General features: G+C 34.3%; 1 protein-coding gene across 1 annotated transcript; it reads left to right on the forward strand.

Moving 5' to 3' along the window:
- The first annotated feature begins 2593 nt into the window (after positions 1–2593).
- Positions 2594–16735, forward strand: LOC106071632 (peroxisomal membrane protein 4-like). Its single transcript, XM_013231782.2, has 4 exons — positions 2594–2967; positions 3888–3950; positions 13336–13534; positions 16256–16735. The coding sequence occupies exons 1-4, from the start codon at positions 2873–2875 to the stop codon at positions 16502–16504; spliced, it is 606 nt and encodes a 201-aa protein (XP_013087236.1). The 5' UTR covers positions 2594–2872; the 3' UTR covers positions 16505–16735.
- The last annotated feature ends 4178 nt before the right edge of the window (positions 16736–20913 follow it).

The following is a 20913-nucleotide window of genomic DNA, read 5'->3' on the forward strand; positions in this document are numbered from 1 at the left end:
ACGATTTCCGCTCAAGTCTAGATCCGAAATGAAGAAGCTCAAGGCAGATGTCATATGTGTTTGTCATGTCTCTGTGTAAATAAACATCTATATCTCGTTGAGTTGCCTCCCTACAGTTTTTACATTGGCGTCAGAAGTGGGATTATAGGCAACTCGAATCAACAAGAGGTAGGGTTCGATCTCAATGGCATGCTTGAAACAACTAGACAAACTCTTAGTTAAAGAGCTAAGGCAGGAACTTCGGTACAGACGCTTGAAGCTTGGTGGTAGCAAGGAGGCGCTTACAGCTGGTCTCCGACAAGCCCTGATCGATGAAGAAGAAGATCTGGAGACCTACCTATTTGAAATTGAGACAGAGATTGTTGAGCTCATTGGCAAGATACAGTAAGATATTGATGCAATGTGTGAACAAATTAACAGGATGGGGAACAAGGTAGTAGAAAGTGTATTGCAAGTGAAAGGACAAACAGATCAATTTGATAAAATGGTGTCTCAACCGAAAAAAACAATAGACTCGTTGGTGAAGGAGCAGTTGCCTGTAGACTCGTTGGTGAAGAAGTTGCATGGCCAGGACTGTGGCTGCACAAACAGTGGTGACAAAGACGCTGGGGATTGGAGCGTTGTCTGTGGCTGTGTTGTGGGCAAGCCATGTGGGTGTGACTTTCAAGATGAGAAGTGTGACAACGATTGCTGCGACAATCTCAACGGGATGTACCGAATTGAAAGGAAAGAAATAAATGAGGAAACTGAAGTTTGTTATGTCCTGAAGCGTTTGTTCCTGTTGTACCTGTTACCAGTACCTTAATGAGCCGGACAGATCAAGACAACGTCGGATCTGCGTCCGAGCCTGTTGCTGTGGACCTTAAAGACCTCTGCCTATCTGCCGGTGCTTTCGTGGGAAATTCGAGGCTCGACAATTGCATCCAGAGGCTAAGTATTAACTGTACGTGCGGCGCATCACACAGTGAATTTAGATGCCAAGAAAACCACCAACAAAGTATTTGTACTTCTGCCATCATCAACGACATTGTCATAGACGAATGTCAGTCAATCCAGGTTAAATCTGAGCTGGCAAGAGGAAGACATCCGAAACTTGAAGAGACCTATCTCCTGGACGTGAGACTGTTAGCTGAGGATAACCCCGGTGCATTGAACTTCGTTTATATACATGTGAACCTGAACCTCCCTTGAGAGCCGTCTGAAAACAGTGCTTGACACTATCTCTTTGTGTGTCAAACGGCCACGTCATCGTCTCAAGAACAGCCTGGTCAACTGGAGAAAGAGAAAACGGCACCGGAGGAAAACAATGCGGATGACTTCGTGGGAAACACGTTCCCTGCGTATGTGGCTCCCACTGATAGACCTCCACCTGAACTGTCAACCATCCACTGCACTGTTTCTTTTCGGGACGAAAAGCGCTAAGAAGGGGGCAATGTTCTAACCCTGCCATGCACACAGTCATCCAAGATAGTACAGAAGGTGCGCACTATTGGTGACTAGTAGGAAGGTTGTTGACATTAGAGAAGAGGGGACGATTTCCGCTCAAGTCTAGATCCGAAATGAAGATGCTGTGCTCAAGGCAGGTGTCCTATGTGTTTGTCATGTCTCCGTGTAAATATTAGTAAATAAACATCTATATCGCGTTGAGTTGCCTCCCTTAAGTTATTACAATATTTTGTATTTTTTTATATGTTGGCTTTAAAAAAACATATTGGGTCTATAATTTGCGAATAGAAAATTGTTATCGGTAAATTTAACCTTATAGTGCGGTTTCAATCGTGAAACGTGATTAAAATGTTGTTTATGATATGTTTTACATGTTTCGGATTTTCCTTCAGAGTTCAAGATAGTTTACTTCCTAGTCAAAACCTCCCGCAGGACGACGGGGGATGGGAGTGGGCAGGGTTAGAACCCGGAACCATCGATAAATCCAAACGACAGTCCAGCGCGCAAACCGCACGACCAGGCACACAGAAAGTAGTGCATGACTGGTAGGCTAAAACATTTTTCCCCACACCCATTCTCGGGTCAAGTAAGCATAAAAAAGACACGAATCAATAAAAATTAACCAGTAGTCAATTGATTACTGGTAATTAATTATTATGTTTAACATCGATTAAGGGAATAACTTCAAGATTATTTAAATATAGATAAATGCGAAGTTCTTTCCCTTAGATAATTTTTTAAAAATCAGATAGTTTCAAAATTTTGCAATTAACTTTATTCAGCACGATTTAGCGTCTTTAGTCCTAGCTTGCTTTGAGGTATGAGTAACTTGTGTAGCATGCGGACTTTGCGCCCCCTCCCCTGTGACATGAAATATATATGACACACTAAAAATCTCATGCCTGGTTTATATTCAATTCTTACTATCCCAATTCTAGAAAGAGCCATGATTCAAGGGGAAAAAAAAAAAGATCTATACACAAGGAATCGACAAAGAACCTGAAGGCTTAGTCTTCGTGCTGACAACTCCAATAACGGCGTGACGTAATCGGCTATTGGGTTCAAAAACTGCAGTCTAAGCTAATTATAACGTTTCAGGTCAAAGGTGATTCTAAGCTGGTGCAGTCGAACTTAGTCAACCTTGACCTCAGACTTGAAATGCCTATCATGCATTCACAAAATGATCGCCGTTAGATATTATTTGTCAGAAAAATAAGATCTAGATTTAGAGTTAAATTTCGTATTTTATATCATTTTCATTGCAATTATATTAGAGTCTACATTAAATTTAGATCTATGTCTACATTAGATCTACTTAAAGTGAAAAAAATAGTCGCATAGTAATAATACAAACTAAAGAAAAAAAAAAAGATCTCGAAATTTGAAGTTTATAAAAAGGTTGACATCACCTGATATCAACAAAACCATGGCGGCCCTCATAGACGCCGTCAATCGGTTGTTAGCCTCAGGAGAACATAAGCATATATTGTCTGTCATAAAGGGCTTTCGAAATGGAGCTGTGTAAGTAAAATTGAGTATCAAAATAACGTCTAGATTTGATATAGGTAGTCAATCTAAATATCATTTTTTTCCTAAGTTTAGCCATACCGGCGTATCATAATCATGGTGGACAGATGGTGACGGTCACGGTGAGGTGCGTTGAGTCTTGAGTTCTGAGTCTCACTCATAATCATTGTGACTGTGACTCATGGATATGAGTCTGTAACTCTGTAAGTGTAAAGTGTAAGTCTGTTGAGTCTCGATAATCGACGATGAGAGTCAATTATATATCTAGACTAAATCTACATCTTGTCCCTATCCTATAACTACCAACTAGTGTCCACTAGTGACTAGTGGCACTAGTCTCAGACTGAGACTCTGGCGCATCAGTACTGCCACTAGACTCAGTGTTACTTTCAGTGACTTTCACTGCCCAGGCCCAGGTGAGTTTTCAATACTAAAATAAACATAACTATTAACTGTAAAAGACTGACAACAGCTTTGACTTTGACTAAGATTAATTGGGAGCAGGTTTAAATTCATGGTATCACACAGAAGAAACTAAGACTTCGAGAGGGTTTCTCAGCTTCTGAAGATGTCATCTTATTCTCATTCATTTATTTTATACCAATAGATCTAGATCTATATTATTATTATTATATATTAGTCTATAATTTTAAGCATACTATATTACTATATGTACTCCTATATATATAGACTTATTCTTATTATAATATTATTAATCTTCGGAGTCAAGATATTACCATTAATGAATTGATTATATATAATATATATATATTATATAGTATTTATAGTTCTCTTCTAGGTAGACGTAGATTTGAAGATTAAAACAAACTAGATTAGTACTAGTCTATATTTATATACTGTAATTAGTGTAATTAATTATTTTTTTATTATTGTTTTTTTTTTCCCCTCAATAGATATGGAGCTAAGATTCGCTTTCCACATGCACTTGTGATGACATTCCTATTCAGAAATGGCAGGTATAATGATTTATTTTCTTTAACTAGACTATAAAGTAAAGAAAAAAGTAAGTTTTCCCTTTCATAAAAGCACATTTCAAATTACTAACAGAAACTGATGCAAAAAGTTTTGAAAAAATCCCTGGCCAACCAATTCAATATTCAGAGTATTTTGGTCTAACATGAAGACCTACATAACAGTGTTTACTTTCAAAATTTAATATTTGGTTGGTATTTAGAGAAAGGATGTAACAGACCTGCCTACCGTTACACAAAATGCTTTTCGTTACGCGAAATCTCACAAAAATGACCGCCAGTATGCAAATACAGATTTAACCCGCCACGTTACGCATTTAGTATTTAGCGGTCATGGAGGTCTCGCTAAGCCGTCCTATGGGGGGGGGGGGGGGGGCGGACAGAAAAGGTGGTGTGAACACATTGTGCCCAGATGTATACCTTGATTGGTTCTTGATAGCAATAAGATCTACATTTAGTCTAGAAAGGAAGAATGGGAGAGTGGTGGAGTGGCTGTTTGGTACCGTCAGTTAGCTGCTACACCAACGTGACTAAGTTCATTAGTAGAAATTGGAGCTTAAAAAAGTCGAATGCAAAAACAAGAATCCCTGATTCCCGTATTACATTTATTTTAATAAAAAAGATATTGAAGCGCTATCGATTCAAATCCCCTTGCAGATCTAGATTACTTATTATACAGGGATAGATCTAGAGTCTAGACTACAACCCTATAGACTACTATAGAGTCTAGCTAGACATTACGTTTCCATTCTCTACATTCTAGATCTAATCTAGTATAATCTAGATGGATAATGTCTAAATCTAGATTCTTAGATCAAAATTGAAGGTTGGCCTACGAAAGTTTGGAGTAGGCCTACGTTTGTAGTGGATCCACGGGATTGGTAGGGCCTAACACTCTTGAGTCCAGATCTAGATATCATCTCACGTAGATCTAGATTTAGATTTAATGATGACATCTAAAAAATCTATTCTAAAGCTTCTAAATCTAGACAATCTATTTAGAAGATGTAGATTTAGATCTAAATAATTAAAAAGTAAGTCTAGATTTAGAATTTATATAATTTAGGCTAAGATTATGGTCTTTATACATAGATCTATCTAGATTAGTTCTACTTGTCTTTTCTGGTATCTAGAGTCTAGACTTAGAAAATTATATAAATTAATGTATTAGTTAGGTAGATTTAGATTCTAGATCTAGTCTTTAGAGCTCTGCAACTACTAGATTAATAGATTAGATCTAGATTCTAAATTTATTAGTGGCAGTTTTCATACAGATTTGATGGCCTGTATTAATTAAAAAGGAAATTGTCTTCTTTAATATATAGGTAGATCTAAATATAATTTTATTTTGCTTTTAAAATACATATATGTGTGTGAGTGTGTGTAAGTGTATATATGTGTGTGTGTATATATATATATGTATTTGACTAAATAGTTGATCGTTTAAGTGTTGTAAACACATTCTGGTGCCAAAATACACATTTGGACTTTTTTAGGTAGGCATGTAACTTTACATAGAGGACCCCTTTAATGGCAGCTCGCTGTCTATCTCTGGCAGGCAGTGCAGCTCTGTTGGTAGTAGTATAAAGCAATAGTTCATGTTAGATGTAGTTATCTATATGTCTGTGGCATTTTACGTCTCGAGAGATGATCTTTTCCCTTTGCAACTTCTTGTGTGACTACAGAGGCCAATCCTTGATAAACAGCTGATATCGCAGGTTGGGCATATATAATCACCAGGCATCATTGCATTTTCACCCTTCTTTCTGCTTCTGTTGTGTATGACATCTGCAATCCGTGACCCTTCCTTTATGCTCTCTCTCCATGTGGATCTATCCAGTGCTACCTCTTCCCAGCTGCTAGTGTCGATTTCGAAGAGCTTCATGTCGCGTTTGCATACATCTGTATATCTATATGTAGACTCTAGATAAAATGATATAATAGAATGTGTAGGCTATAATAATATTAATATTTTAATAATGTTTAATTTAGCTAAAATAATTTTTTTTTAATAATGTTGAATTTAAATGTTGTGGGGTTTTTTGTTTTTCTTTTATATATTTTTTTTTTCTGTTGAACAAAGGTATGGTGTTAGGGTCATAGATGTAGACATTTTGTTATTATTGTTCTGTAACAAAAAGTGTGGTGAATTCTCTTAATATATATATATATATATTATATTTTTAGAAATGCATGCCATTTTTTTGTTCTTTCTGTGCTTTTGAAAAGGTTTAAAATAAACATAATTTTACTTGGCTGTTTTAAAAATATATTTTATTTTGCCATTACTTTATTTTTTTCTTGAGAGATACTTTATATAGATCTAAATTGTTATCTACATTTTTGTTTACAACAGCATAAAAGAGGCTTTTTTTGGGGTCAAATTTTGTATTGAATTTTTAAAATTAAATGAATAAAACACCATGGGTTTTGTTATATGTGCCGAGTTGACAAGCCAATTAACCTAGAGAAAGTCAAGCTTTAGAAAGAAAGCTGCCTTACCTGATAGAAAACTTTTTTCCTTTATGCATCTTGCATCAAAAGACTTTTACATCTTTTTTTATCAACACTGTTAATCATTGGACACATTCAGGCAAAGAACAATTTGGCAGTTTTTCCTCAGCACATTGTGGTTATGAAGAAACTCTCATGTAGTTCTTACATCACACATAATATTGACAACCTCACTGATAAGCATTATGCTAATCAAAACTTCATGACAATTACAACTAACAAAGATCCACATTGAGAGGCAGGTATTATCATTAGCTAATTGTATCAAGGAGGTAAAAGAAAAAAAAATTATGTCATGAAACTGTATGTAGAGAAAATGAAGATTGAAAAGTCACAGTTGTTTTTGTTTCTCACAAATCAGAAATACAAAAAAAAGTCTTCTTTTTTTTTTAAGTTAAAGTGATTTAATGTTAACTGTTGGATAGTTCAATACCAAATGTCCTCACTAAAATGTGAAAGTCTCTTTTAACCAGCTATTGATAACTATTCATCAAAAAGGAACAAACTGTACATGGAAAAATAAATGTCTTAGTCATGATTCAATAGACGTTGATATTATTTTCAATAATATCAATAGAAGAAAGACCTTTAAAAGTTTTTGTAATGTTGTAAAAAAAATGTTTGTAAAATACGTATTCAAAATTTCCGTAAGGATCAATAAAGCAGTCTTAGTCTTAGTCTTAGTCTTAAACAAAGAAAAGTCAGTTTATTCATCAATCTTTAGCCACAGCAACAAAACAGCAAAAAGAAACTACATTCTACAAATAGACTCACAACCAATAAATAAAGAAGAAAGTCCATAATATCTTGGTGTAAAATTAGACCAAAGACTGTCTCTAAACACGTCAGATTTAAAAGAAAAGGCATCACAAAGATTAAACATAATAAAACAACTAGCAGGGACATCGTGGGGAGCTGAAAAGAAAACCTTAAGGCAGTTAATACATTGGATACATCAGATCTGTATTGGATAACTGTCTCTCCATACAAGTAGCCATCAACAAAACCTATCAATCATCATTAGACACAATCCAAAACCAAGCCTTGCGTCTAATTAGTGGAGGTATGAGAACTACTCCCACAGCAGCCTGTGAAATAGACTCCAATATTGAACCTCTTAAGTTAAGGCGCAACAGAGCAGCATTAGAAGCTATTGAGAGATACAGAAGGTTGGAGGACGATCATCCTAATAAATTATTAACACAGAGAAATAGGAAAAACAACCCAAAAAAAGCAAAAAACTCTGAACCAACTTACTGATGAACTAGCCCTAAAACACCACCTACCCAATAACAGAGAAAAAAATTACCAGATTTTCAAACATAATGCCCAGACTAAACTACAAACAACCAACCATTAAAACACATTTACTAAATAACACCTTAACAAAAGAATCAAATCCACTGGACCTCAAAGTTGGCATGCTCAATACAATTGAAAGCTATCTCAAAACAGCAATCCATATATATACCAACGGATCTGCCTTCAAAGCCACCATCAATGCCTTCCTGGTTTTCCCTAAAAATAAACACTTTGAAATAAGTGCACCCTGTGGCAATTACTGCTCAAACTTTCAAGCCGAAATTGAGGCAATTACCATAGCACTACAGACAGTGGAAAACAAATATGAAGGCGTGCTATCACCATCAGATATTGTTGTCTTTACAGACTCCCAATCCACTCTGCAAGCACTTAACAGCAGCACCTCAAACAGCCCAAGAGAGTTGACAACACTAATTGTGATAATCCATCAGATGATATCAAAATTAAATATCAATATCACACAACAGTGTATCCCTGGACACATTGGCATCATGGGAAATGAAAAGGCAGATAAACTATCTTCTTCTTCTTCTTCATCATTCTCATTGTTATGTTGAAGTGTTCATATGACTAGACCAATACATGAGATGAACTGCGCAGTGGTTTCCAAATCAGGGAGCTCTCCATATAGTTTTCTTTCTATTGGGGTGATGTGGGGCCAATGTCTTATACAGGCCTTTTGGTAAAGAGAGCAGTTTTGGAGGATGTGGTCAGCATTTTCTGGTGATACTCCACATGGGCAGATTTCACTGGTTCCAATTTTGAGCTTCCAGTACATGTGTTGTCGCATTCTGTTGTGTCCGTTCCTGAGTCGAAAGATTAGACATTGGTCTTGTCAGGATAGCTTATAGTAAGCGTTATCATTCTTGTGATTTGGATGGGAGCTCGTCCATTTCTCATTTATTTTATCTACAATTAATTTCTTCATTTCTTCTGGATAGAGTGCAGAGTTTATTTGTGAGTTAGTTCTCCCACTCTTGGCAATAAACTATCAAAGGCAGTTTCATCTATGACCTGTAAACTACCTCACCCTAAGGTCATGTTAGATAGTTATGAAACCGTAAACCATATCCTCTTTGAATGCCCCTTCCTAATCCACCTTAGGCAGACCCTACTTCCACTACAGCCCAACATAACCAACACCCTGTACGGCAATGCTGAACAACTGAAGAAAACAGCACACTTTTTTTTCCTTGACACAGTCAGCAAAAGAGTTCACAGCTCGTAACAATGAAGCTGGCTAGGGTTAGAAGAAGAAGAAGATAATGTGAAAAACTGCTTATTAATTGTTGTTTTAAATTATGTTCCACTTATATGCATACTAAATAGATTCTTTATTTGTAAAAATAAAAGTAAACATTTTTTTTAGTAAATGTAGTAGTTAGTTTGACAGAACTTACATAACATAGCAATTTAATTGTAAAAAAAAATTAAAAAAATTTGACAAAAAAATCTAAAACCGTTTGCATAAATGTGTTAAAAATATGGTAAATAGTCAACTCCCTTACTAAATAGCCTCCTGTGTTTGTTACTATAAATAGTGAATAGCTGTAAAAATGGTGTATTTTTGTGAAGAAACTGTTTGCATAGTTGATTTTAATAATTAAATCTCTTTCAGAAATTAAATAATAATTTATTAATATATGTTGCATCATTTGAATGGTCTAAAATATTATGACGTCAGATTTTCCATATCTTTTCTAGTGTACCAGATCTAAATGGGGCAGACGGACAGACAGACCACACAAAACTAATAGCGTCTATTCCCCTGTTAGGGACTGCTAAGAAACAAGGCCTTTATTTCTAATAGTCTTGTAGAACTTGCATTTGTGTGAACAAACTCAGAGCTCAGTAATCATAACCAGGAAATCATTGCGTGGAGGTTTATAGTTTTCCGATAATACTGAATTGAGCCATAGATGGTTTTTCCAGTCATATGTGAATTATTATTTATTCGGGTTCAAAACACAACCAAATAAAAAAAAGAATTGCAAAGAAATAGCATAAACAATATGTGATTTTTAAAGAAGAGAAAAAAAATGCAGTTAAATAACGGATTTGTTTCATCACAAGATATTCATTTGACATAAATAAATGGCATTTATGCAAGCAAATAGTATTTATGCCTACTCACCAACCTTTACTGCAGCGAAAAAGGACAAGGCAGATGCCAGTTGGAGCTCATAATGGCTAATGGCCAAATTGTTTGGGTCCTTGTTGTATTGGCAAGATAAATGGCAATAGGCTTTTGTGAATAACAAACATGTGCCATTAGGAATACCATTAAACCTCATGATGGGGTCTATTCTGACCATTCATTATTGTCACGCTTAAGGTTGTAGACTGGACACAAGAATAGGACATCACAAGTTCAGATAATCATCAGTGCAGGTCCATGTGCATCAGTTAAGTGAGGTGACAAAAAGATGGGATAATGAAAGGCCAAGGCTGAAGATGGTGTGGGAGTACGCTTATACAGTTTTGGGGATAAAATTATGAAAGATAATTGAAGTTTTGGGGGTCAATTGCATTCAGGGTCAGTTAACAGTTAGGACTCAGAGAGTGAGAGCTAGATGTGGCTTGTTTAAAGTAAGTATGGTAGATGGTTAGTTTATTTGATTATTACTAATATTACAGTACCGGTATCCAGTATCTGAATCATTTACTGTGTATATATTTATTGTTTCAAGTTTAAAAGAATTAAACTCTACACTGTGTCATTTTATTGTATCTTACGAGTGTGATTTATATAAACAGCACCTCCAAATCCATTTGTCATGAAGTGAGAAGATATACAACACAAGTCTATCTCTTCAAACAATGCTGTGACAGCTAACAATAAGAACCTCAGATTACCTCTTAAGAAGCTTATAATTCAGGCCAATCAAAAACTAAGCTGATCAAGAAAAATTTGAACTATTTGGGAAGCTTCTAAACAGATCAATAATAAATGATAAAGTAAACATCTCAACCAGATGGGAGAAACCTAGCTTTTAATACTTTTGGACCTCAAGAATGCAAAAATAATTGACTGGTTTGAGGCAAATCTTACACAACTTGAACCATAGCCCTTGATTCAAAATTGCTAATCAAGAAAAAAATTGCACTTTAAATAATTCTGGAGGGATACCTGCAACAAAATTTTAAAAAGTCTGTCCTTAGGCAATAGCAAATCTCTATATGATGTCATAAAAAAGGCCTAGACCTACCCTTTTATCCAAATCAATAAAAAAAATTACAGATCAAACCAAGCAGCTAGAATGATGGAAGAAGATCTATTGTATGGCAAGCATAGGATAGATCCATTTGGAGGCAAGTGTAAAGAAGAAGTCCTGATTTGCAGAAGTGAGGAAAAGTCAGTGTATGATAATTACAAATGCCTAACCCCTAACCATGAATGTTTATCAAGAATCTGCCTCTTTAGTCACATGAAAAGTTGCAAAGGATTTTTGCTTTTGTTCTTCTGAATCCACCCAGCTCTAATGGGTACCTGACATTAGTTGCAGAAAAGTAAAGGCAGTTGGTCATTGTGCTGGCTACATTTAGCCTTATTTTTATTTAGGACTTCCATATACCTAAACTGCTATTGGGATTACATTTACAAGGCATTTGTAATTTTTCCCTTATATTTTTACCAGCCCCCTAATGTTTTGTGTAGTCTGTTTTTCTGTCTGCCTGATTAGATCAAAGAAACTAGAAAAGATATTAAAAATTCCGACATCATGATGTTTTAGTACTTTAAAATTAAGTGTATTCTCTTGTATAAAATACTTACATTAAAAAAAAACACCTGTTTACTTGTGTTTTAAAAATGAAAAAAAATGTGTAGTATGGTATGTATATAAGTCAAATTTAATTTAAAACATCATTTAATAAGCAGTGTTTCGTATTATGCACTGCAGTGCAATTTATTACATTACAAACAATTTAACCACAAGTTTCTTCCTCGTGATCTTGAGTGAGAGATTGGCCCTTTAGAAAACAATCAGATAATCATTCAATAACATCAGATAATCCATGTTCACATTGAACCTTATCTTCTCTATCATCAGTTCATTGAATGCATAGGGATATTACCAAAGTAATTATAATAAAATTAATTTATACTCATATATGCTATCACGACCCGATTCTCCCCCTCTCGTCACTACCTCATTTTACTATATATGTATTTATCAGTATTATTACATTGGCTCTTTTCGTCTAGTGATGATTCTCACTCTTGGTGTGTGTAATTACTTTGTCTGCATAATTATTAGAGTACTTTGAATCTATATAAATTTAACTAATGGCAACAATGTCACAACATCAATGACCACATAATGAATACTCATAAACTCAAACTTTTTAATTAAAACTAATATTTAATATTCTAATTAGGGCATCGATGACCACTTTAAAATCATGTAATAAATGTAATGATTGATTGATAAATGAATTGATAATTGCAAATATAGATTATGATTAACATAAATAAAATAATAAGACAAGTGGCTTCAGTACTATATACTAATAAAACTAGTGTGTATTGGTTGACATAATAAACAATAGAGACATAATCAACAACACAGCAATTAGTTACCCATGCCAATAAGACCACCATGGCTACTCCCTTCTCCATGTAATTGACCCAGCGCCGCAGACTGCATTAGAGTTCAGTACCGCTGTCCATGTCATCTGATGCCAATCACTGCATGTCGCTCATTGTCTTGCTGACTGGTCTTCGCAACATCTATTCAGTCCCTCAACACTTAGACTGTCACATACTCAAGACTGCTACCCAGACTGCCATCTATCGCCTTGGACTCTGACTGACATTGACTCTAACTCTGACTTTAACTGCGACTGTCACTCAGACTATGACTGTGACTGTCACTCTAAATAAACAAATAACCAAGATATCGCTAACAACTAGCTAAAGCGAAATTCTATTTATTCATAATAGACTAACATCTAATGCTAGATATATAACTAATAAAAACATTCGTTCTTACCCTGGTCCCTTAGCCTAGGCGACTTGTTTGTAACCCTAACACTACATGGTGCTGTGTCCCGATTGCCCCAAAACTCGACTCTATATAGGCGGAGACCCTAACCCATGGCTAAACTAATGCTACTAAATCTTCTGCATCTGTCTTTACAAAATAATTAACATTGTTCACACACACACATCTGTGACATATGCATATTTAGTGGTGTCATGCCATCAGTCAGCCTTAGAATAAAAGAATATCGTCTAAACTTTCTATACTTATACTATACTATTTACTTTGTCGGAGATAATGTGGTTATTGATAGTTTGTAGTTCATAGCTTCTGATATTCTTGCTGAGAATATTGAAACCTGCCTGTGAGTTCCCACACAAACTATCTTTATAACCTGGTTGTTGTTTTTTTTATTATTTTTCTATTTAGAATTATAATAATTGGATTGTTATTGTTTTATTGGTTGCATTATTAAATGAATATATTGATTAGCTATTGTTATTTTTAAATAATCATATTTGTATCTGTTTTTTTTTTTTTTTTTTCAGTCTTAAGGACAAAATCTTAGCAATCTTTGAAGCCACTTACACACATTCAAGGAATCTGGCATTATTTGTTTTTGCTTTTAAAGGTTTAACCTCCACACTGTCATGGGGTGAGTCCAAGTCCCATCAGCTTCATGCATTTCTCTCAGCTTTTTGTGCTGGCTTTGTTATTTTTGGCAAATACAACAAGGTGAATGAACAGGTAAGTGTTTATCCTGCTCTCAGTATAACTTATATAAAAAACGTGCATGAAAAACTAAACCTGGATCAGTCATATTTTCAACGTAAATAAGGTTGTAATATCAAGATTGTTAAGACTTGCTCCACATAAATTGTACCTTCCCAATAGAATATGATGGTTAAAGTAATGGTGCACGATTTTCCATTTGTTTAAATAGTATTCATTGTTTTTTATTAGTAAAAGAGTTTGGCCTCCTATTTATTACTGAAAAACTAGGGAAAATATATGTTAATAAATAGCACTTATAAATTATATTTTTAAAATCATGCAGTATATGGTGACTGACCATTTCATCCCCAATTAAATATTTTTTTCTTATTCATTGTTTAATTGTGCTGTTAAGGCTTTGACTTAAAGCCCTCATTTCATCTAATATATAAATAGGATTATGTAGAATGCTTTTTTTATATTTTTTGACATGTTATTAATGCATTTATTGTGTTTCCCCTTCAACTTTACATTCTTAGTGAGATTATATTGTAAGTCTGGGTGTTTACTTACCTATAGGGCTTCTATTGGATGGGGAGGATGTAATATTATAATATTATCCTGCGCATGATGTAATGATGAAAGGCCAAGGTGTGGTAGAAGTAGTGGAAATCATTTAAGAGATGAGAACGATTAGAATGCTTATGATCATGTTGCTGATAACTCCTGATGACCATCTTTCACTTTACTTTATTTTTCAATCGCTCTTTCTTGAAAATGGGCCTTGAAATAAAGTTTTATTTTTTTCTAATAAAGGCTGACTTCACCCATCCTCAGAATATCATGTCGTTTTATTTTGTTTTTAGTTTTAGTCTTATTTCTTTAAACATTAAAGTTGTAAATTGTGCTATATTATCAAAGAGACTTGCAAAACATTGTTAAGTAATATGAATTGATGGATAATCTTCTGTACTTACAATCAATAGCCTATCTATCTTATTTTACTTATCTATCTTATCTTACCTATCTATCTTATCTTACCTATCTTTTCTTACCTATCTATCTTATGTGGTGCACAGACAAAATAGCGCAGAAAAAATATATTTCTGTCATTTTGACAGAAATACTATAGATATCGTAAATTTTTTTTGTTTTTGTTTTAAAGTTATAATTATTTTTCAGTTATTTTGCAGGAAACACTTTAGATATCTTCAAACATAAATATGCAAACAGTAAGCAAAAATTATTATAAACTAAAATGAACAATTTCAAAATATAGAATTTATTTACATTCAAAAAGTGTACTTTGAAAACAGGCAAAGATACTTCAGATTTATACACACACACACAAACTTTCAAAAAGTTAAATTGTAGGAAATGTCATGTAGAAATTCCATCACTGCTTGAACGGGGTCATCACATTTCAAAATCCTATTTTTAGCAAGTTATGCATTTTAAACATTGGTGAAAAGGGAGAATGATATAAAATTTAACTCTTTCTCTCCTAATTAATGATACCATCGTTGATTTGACCCCATTAAATAAAATAAATTTTTGGTTTTATAAAACTTATTTGTGTTATATGAATAGAGCATGCATTCTCCTATACCAAAAAGTAACGTTTTCTAATTACAAACAAAAATGTTATTGAAGTGTAATCATAACAGGGTAGAATGTACAAATGTGAAGAATGAACAAGTCAGCCAGAACATAGAAAATAATTACGGAGATAAAGAGTTAAAGTACTCTCATTCTGTGCAAACATAGCATACTTTCAGATCTATTCATATTGAAAAAGATAGAAACATCAACAAAAATAAGCAGCACATTAAATTACTAATAATCTGGGACTTCTATACACATCATATACCGTATAAGTCTGCTCTATTTTGTCTTGCGTTTTGTCTGGAAATTTCACGCTATTTTGTCTGTGCTATTTTGTCGGGTCACCATCTTATGTAGATGAACACAAACACTTTTTTTTTAACATGACTTCTATATTTATACATGTTTAATTTGTATAGTTTTAAATGGCAATTAATTTTATTCTTATCTTATGTGTCACACTTTTTGTCATGTAAATAAAAATGAATAGGCTACCGGTATATTAAATAATTGCTTATTTCATGATTTGTACAATGACTATTTGTTTCATGATCAGATGATGAAGAGAACAGGGGGTGAAATGACTGGGAATCATAATAATATTAATATTTCTTTTTGAGACCATGCAGTCTATAGGGCAGATGGTATAAAGGTCATCTGTTTCTGTGGGCCACAGTTGATGAGGGTGTCATGTGGCCAGCATATCAATCAACTACCTTTACTTTTCCCCTACTAATGTTAGGTACCAGTACCCTTTAGAGTTGGGTGGACTCAAAGGCATCCTAAAGATTGTGAAATTAAAAATCCCAATCTTCACCAGGATTTGAACCTGGGACCTTCCAGTTCAGAAGCCAAGCACTTTACCACTCAGCATTTAATCTTCAGCATAACTCATTAGGCCAGTGTGAATTTGAATATATTAATCATTAAAAGTGACATGGCTATTGGTATTTAAAAAATATATAAAAAGATATTTGTAACTCAGAAGTTTACATTCCTATTTTAATTATTTTTTTTTACAAAATAATTTTTTTTCTGAAATATGATTTTTATTATATTATGTGCAAGAATGACTAGTATTAGAGTGTAAGATTTCATGAACATATTTCAAGCTGACATGGTTAATCATGGTGTATTTACTCTTTACAGATCAACCTGTACCTTATGTCTCGAGTGATCTACGGCCTGGCCAAACTTTTTGTACAGAAGAAAATTGTCCCTGAGCCCAAAACCAATGTATTCCCTTGGTTTGCTGCTATTATGTGGGGTTTGACTCTCTGGCTTTTTGAATATCAACAAACTTGTCTGCAGCCGTCCTTGGTCGCATCCATGACCTATATATATAAAGACAGTGAGAAGTGGACAAGTCTTCGAGATTTTTTACTGTATAATGAGTAGATCTTGTGTGATATTATTTAATTATTGAAAGATGTTTTGTAATATTCTATGACTGCCACTTATAAATAGAAACTTCTTGTTGATGTAAAGAGAAACACAGAAAATATTTGAAGGTTTTCTTTGGTCAAGGTTGCATCCTAATTCAACTTTTGAGTCTCTTTATAAATAGTACTTTATAATGGCCTTATTAGTACATTTGAATATCTTTTTTTAAAAAAATTGCTTTGTATTTTGTTTAGGGGTGCACCGGATAGTACTTTTTGATATCCGGCCGGAGCCGGATATGACCGGATAGTAAAATTTGATATTCGGCCGGGGCCGGAGCCGGATACCTAAGTGTCTTGTTAATAGCTTGTGTTGCTGAACATTTTACGAAACTGTTAAATAACATACCTATATTGGTTGTTTTTTTTTTTCCTTTTATATACCGTATTGTTTTAAACTCTGTTACTGATTGATTTATTCAAGCTTAACAGTATTTCTAAAGATCGGTATAGCATGAGTGTGTCTGTGTGTATGTACGATGCCACCAACTGTAAAGGATGTGTGTAGGAAGGTCAATGTAAATAATGTTAGTATATATTTAACTAGTTACTAATGTAAATCTCTCATAAGTAAATTGCAATCTGCCTTGTATAGTGGTCGGATGTATGTGTTCATGAATTTAAGACCAACAACCTGGTCAGATATACCTAGTGAGGTTACACATGTAGTCCTAGTGTAGTGTGTATAGTTGTTTGTGTTAACCATCAAGCATTGTTTTTTCCTTGAGCATACGCACGCAATAGAGTTGGGTGTCAGTCAAAAAAGATAACACATTGGCATGGTCAGTCAAGCATGTAGATAAATTATACCCGTCCACTAGTTAGAGGTCAAGGTTTTTTTTTTTACGCTCCAGCATATTGTTTCTTTGTTTGCTAGATCTAACTGCGGTATTATTATTCAATTTATTTTATGCGATTTTAAAATGTACTGTAAGGTTTTCCGTTATTTATTAAGCCAAAAGAATTAAATAATGAAATTAGCTTTCTTTCTAAAGGTTTTAATACAAGGCAAAAAAAATACACACACGCAAACATGCACATCTTTGTTTTATTTTATTGTGCAAAGAACGTACGTAAGAAACATTAAATGCAAAGAACGTATGTTAGAAACAGCTTCCTTAATTATTACTTATTAATTATTTTATTCGTGGTTTCAGTAACTGTTACAAAAGGGAACGATAGTAAGCCTATGGATGTCAGGTGTGTAAAAGTCGTCCTAGCCTGATACACAGTGGCTAAGTACGCATCTTAAGTAAAAAAAATTAGTAGGGAGTTAATTGACTGTCACAAATTATAAAGAATATTGATATCAAATCAAGACACTTAACTGCAGGAGTAATATTCAAGTCAAGACGTTAGAAAAATATTTATCGACAGTGTAATATCCTTTGTTAGCACGTTGTGTTTTTTTCATTCTGGCTTAAAAAAATGATCAATGTCTATCAATACATTGGGTGTCAAGGACCAAAGAAATAAAGAGTAGGGGGTGTTTATCTCTCCATTTCAAGATATAGCTCTGGTCGTGTCTTCTACAAAATAATTAGTTACTGGCTTACTGGGCTATATAATCTCGCGGTTTGTGTTCTGTGTAGCTAAAGGTCACTCGTTTAGGTGCGTGTGATCTTTAGTCCAGCTTACTAATTAAGATTTATGTTCAAGTAACTCGGCACACTTGAAAAGGTGTGGCCTCTAGCCCAACCACGTGATTAAGATTTTTCTCCAAATAAGCAAACTCTTTGTCCGGATACCTGTGTAGATGTTAGGCTTGAAGTCCAGTCCACTCCCCCCCCCCCCAATTAAGATTAGCTATTAAGTAAACAAACATAGTTCCCTTGTGTGACCTCTAGAGAGTGCTTACGTCCATCGTATCTTACTTGTGGTCACCTGTCAATCAATGAACTCAATGGGATGGACTAAACAAATAAAAGGGGGAGGGTGTTGTTCATCTGGAAATATACCTGGTTACCTTAGAGGTGTGGCTCTTGTAGTCCAGCCCCCCCCCCCCCCCCCCCCTAATAAAGATTAACTACTAAATAAACAAACTCAGTTTCCTCGAAAGGTGTGACCTCTAGAGAGTGTCAATACGCTGACATTAAACTTACGTCCATCGTATTGAACTTGTGGTCACCTACCTATAAAAAAAACTCAATGTGATGGACTAAACAAATAAAAGGGGTGGGAGTTGTTCATCTCTACCTCTGGAGATATACCCGCACAGCTAGACAGACGTCTGGTCAGCATGACGTAGTCAAGGAATGTAGCATTTTAACATGTTAACTAACCTACTCAAAGGTCGAGACAAATTGAAAAAAGTGCCAGCCATTGCTGCTCTGTATGTAAAGTGCATTTATGATGTAAAGTTTCATTTCTATTTATAATAAGTTATTAACACGCCTTGTCTTTATAATAAACGATGTTTGGTGCATTATTCATAATGGCTCTATTTTTAAGCACATTATTTTGTTTTAATATAAACATTAATACATTCTACAACAGACATTAATGGAACGAGGTCCACTTTATGCATATTAAATAGGTGTATTTTTTACTATCCGGTTTACTATCCGGTAGTGATATCCGACCGGAGCCGAATAGACCCGGATAGTAAAAAACGCCGGATATTCGGCAGAAGCCGGAGCCGGAGCGACTATCCGGTGCACCCCTAATTTTGTTTGTTTATATATTCTGAATAAAAAAACATTTTTTTACAACTTTTTTGTTTAGTTATTTATCTTTGAGACACAACTTTTTAAAACTGGAAATAGCTTTTGGGTTAATGAGAATACCTGTAATGATTTAATATTTGCTAACTTTTCAGACCCAACTGTTTATTTTTCTAATTGGTTCTAATGCATCTCAGAGAAAAGTCAATGTATAAGACATTATTATTATTATAGCTTTTATATTGCGCTACTTTCATGCTTTTAGCATGCTCAGAGCGCTTTTGGTCCAATCTCATTTGTGGACCAGTGGGGGGGGGGGGGGGGGGGGGGGGAGGGGGGAGGGGATATCTAGGAGTTGGTTTTCCGTGCTGCCTTTAGGCGCTCAGTAAACACAACTCTGCCCGAGTCGGGTGTCGAACCTCGAGCCCCCTTCTAGGTAGCCAAGACAAGCCAAGTTCAAGCGCACTTAGCCTTTCGACCACGCTTCCCATTGATAGTATTAGTGATTACAATTCTAAAATAAATACGGTACACCTCTTCCCAGCTTATTCTTTTATAATCACAATCAAAATTATTTTTTTAATAGATGTTCTTGGACAGAATTTTCTGGTTGTATTGGGCATTCAAACTTCAAAAATATCTCTTGTCATTGCAGAGTCTGCGTACAGATAAATTCATGTTATTGTTAATAGATTTTATTTTTACTGGATTTGTTTATATTACCTGTACTGTTATATTTGAAAACAAACAAAACTTTTTTTTTACCTTTTTTTCATTATCATGTTTTCATCAAGAATTTTTTAATTCATTCTAACAGTTCATCAGTTTTTATAAGTGCTCTTGTCCATATTTATATGTTCATTGTTTTTTTGTTTGTTCATTGTAGTTGTACACTAGTTTAACTTGCATTTTAAAGTTCATTTTGATAATTACAGAGATCATAGTAGTTTTGCTAAGTACTTGTCTATTTTACCAATTTTGTTTTATAATGTTTTAATTTTTTTAATGTATAAGAGCTTTAGTTTTACAATCATTACTTGATATTTTAATGTTGTTTTAATAATTTGCATTGTAACTATAAGCTAGACTAAATATACATCTCTCAGAGCATTGACTCCTTAACATTTTGCTTTTTTTTTTTTTACTTATGAAATATTCCTGTTTAAATTTGTAAATTTTACATTTTACCTTAGCAGAAATTACTGAGTCTTTCATAAATTTTGACTTGTACTTTGTTCACTGATAAAAAAATAATTTTAAATATAAAAAAGAAATATCTGGACTAGGTGCTTTTGATTATTTATTAACTAAATTTTAGAAGTTTTTAAAAAGATTTGAATACATTACTGTTGCCTGATAGTTGGATAACTTGTGTTATATGTATATAGACCAGTAATACATACTTATAGTCAATGGCATGGCCGTTAGGTGTATCCATAAGCCTTCATAGCAGTGGTGTCAGGTTAACATCTCTTTGGATTTTTAGTAGGCCCTTTATTTTTATACTAGACATCTGTGAAAAACTCACAAACTCAAATCCAGTTTTTGACAATCAGCTTTGCTTAACTAATTTTTGTTCCATGTAACCCTATCAGAATTTTTATTTTCTTATTTTTGATTAGTATAATTTGAACTTTAGGATTTTTAAAATGACCTTGATGAGTACTGGCATGTGTCAAGTGTCAAGGAAGTGAAGGCAGTT

The sequence above is a fragment of the Biomphalaria glabrata genome, chromosome 10 (assembly GCF_947242115.1).
Source record: "Biomphalaria glabrata chromosome 10, xgBioGlab47.1, whole genome shotgun sequence".
In the NCBI taxonomy this organism is placed as follows: Eukaryota; Metazoa; Mollusca; class Gastropoda; family Planorbidae; genus Biomphalaria; species Biomphalaria glabrata.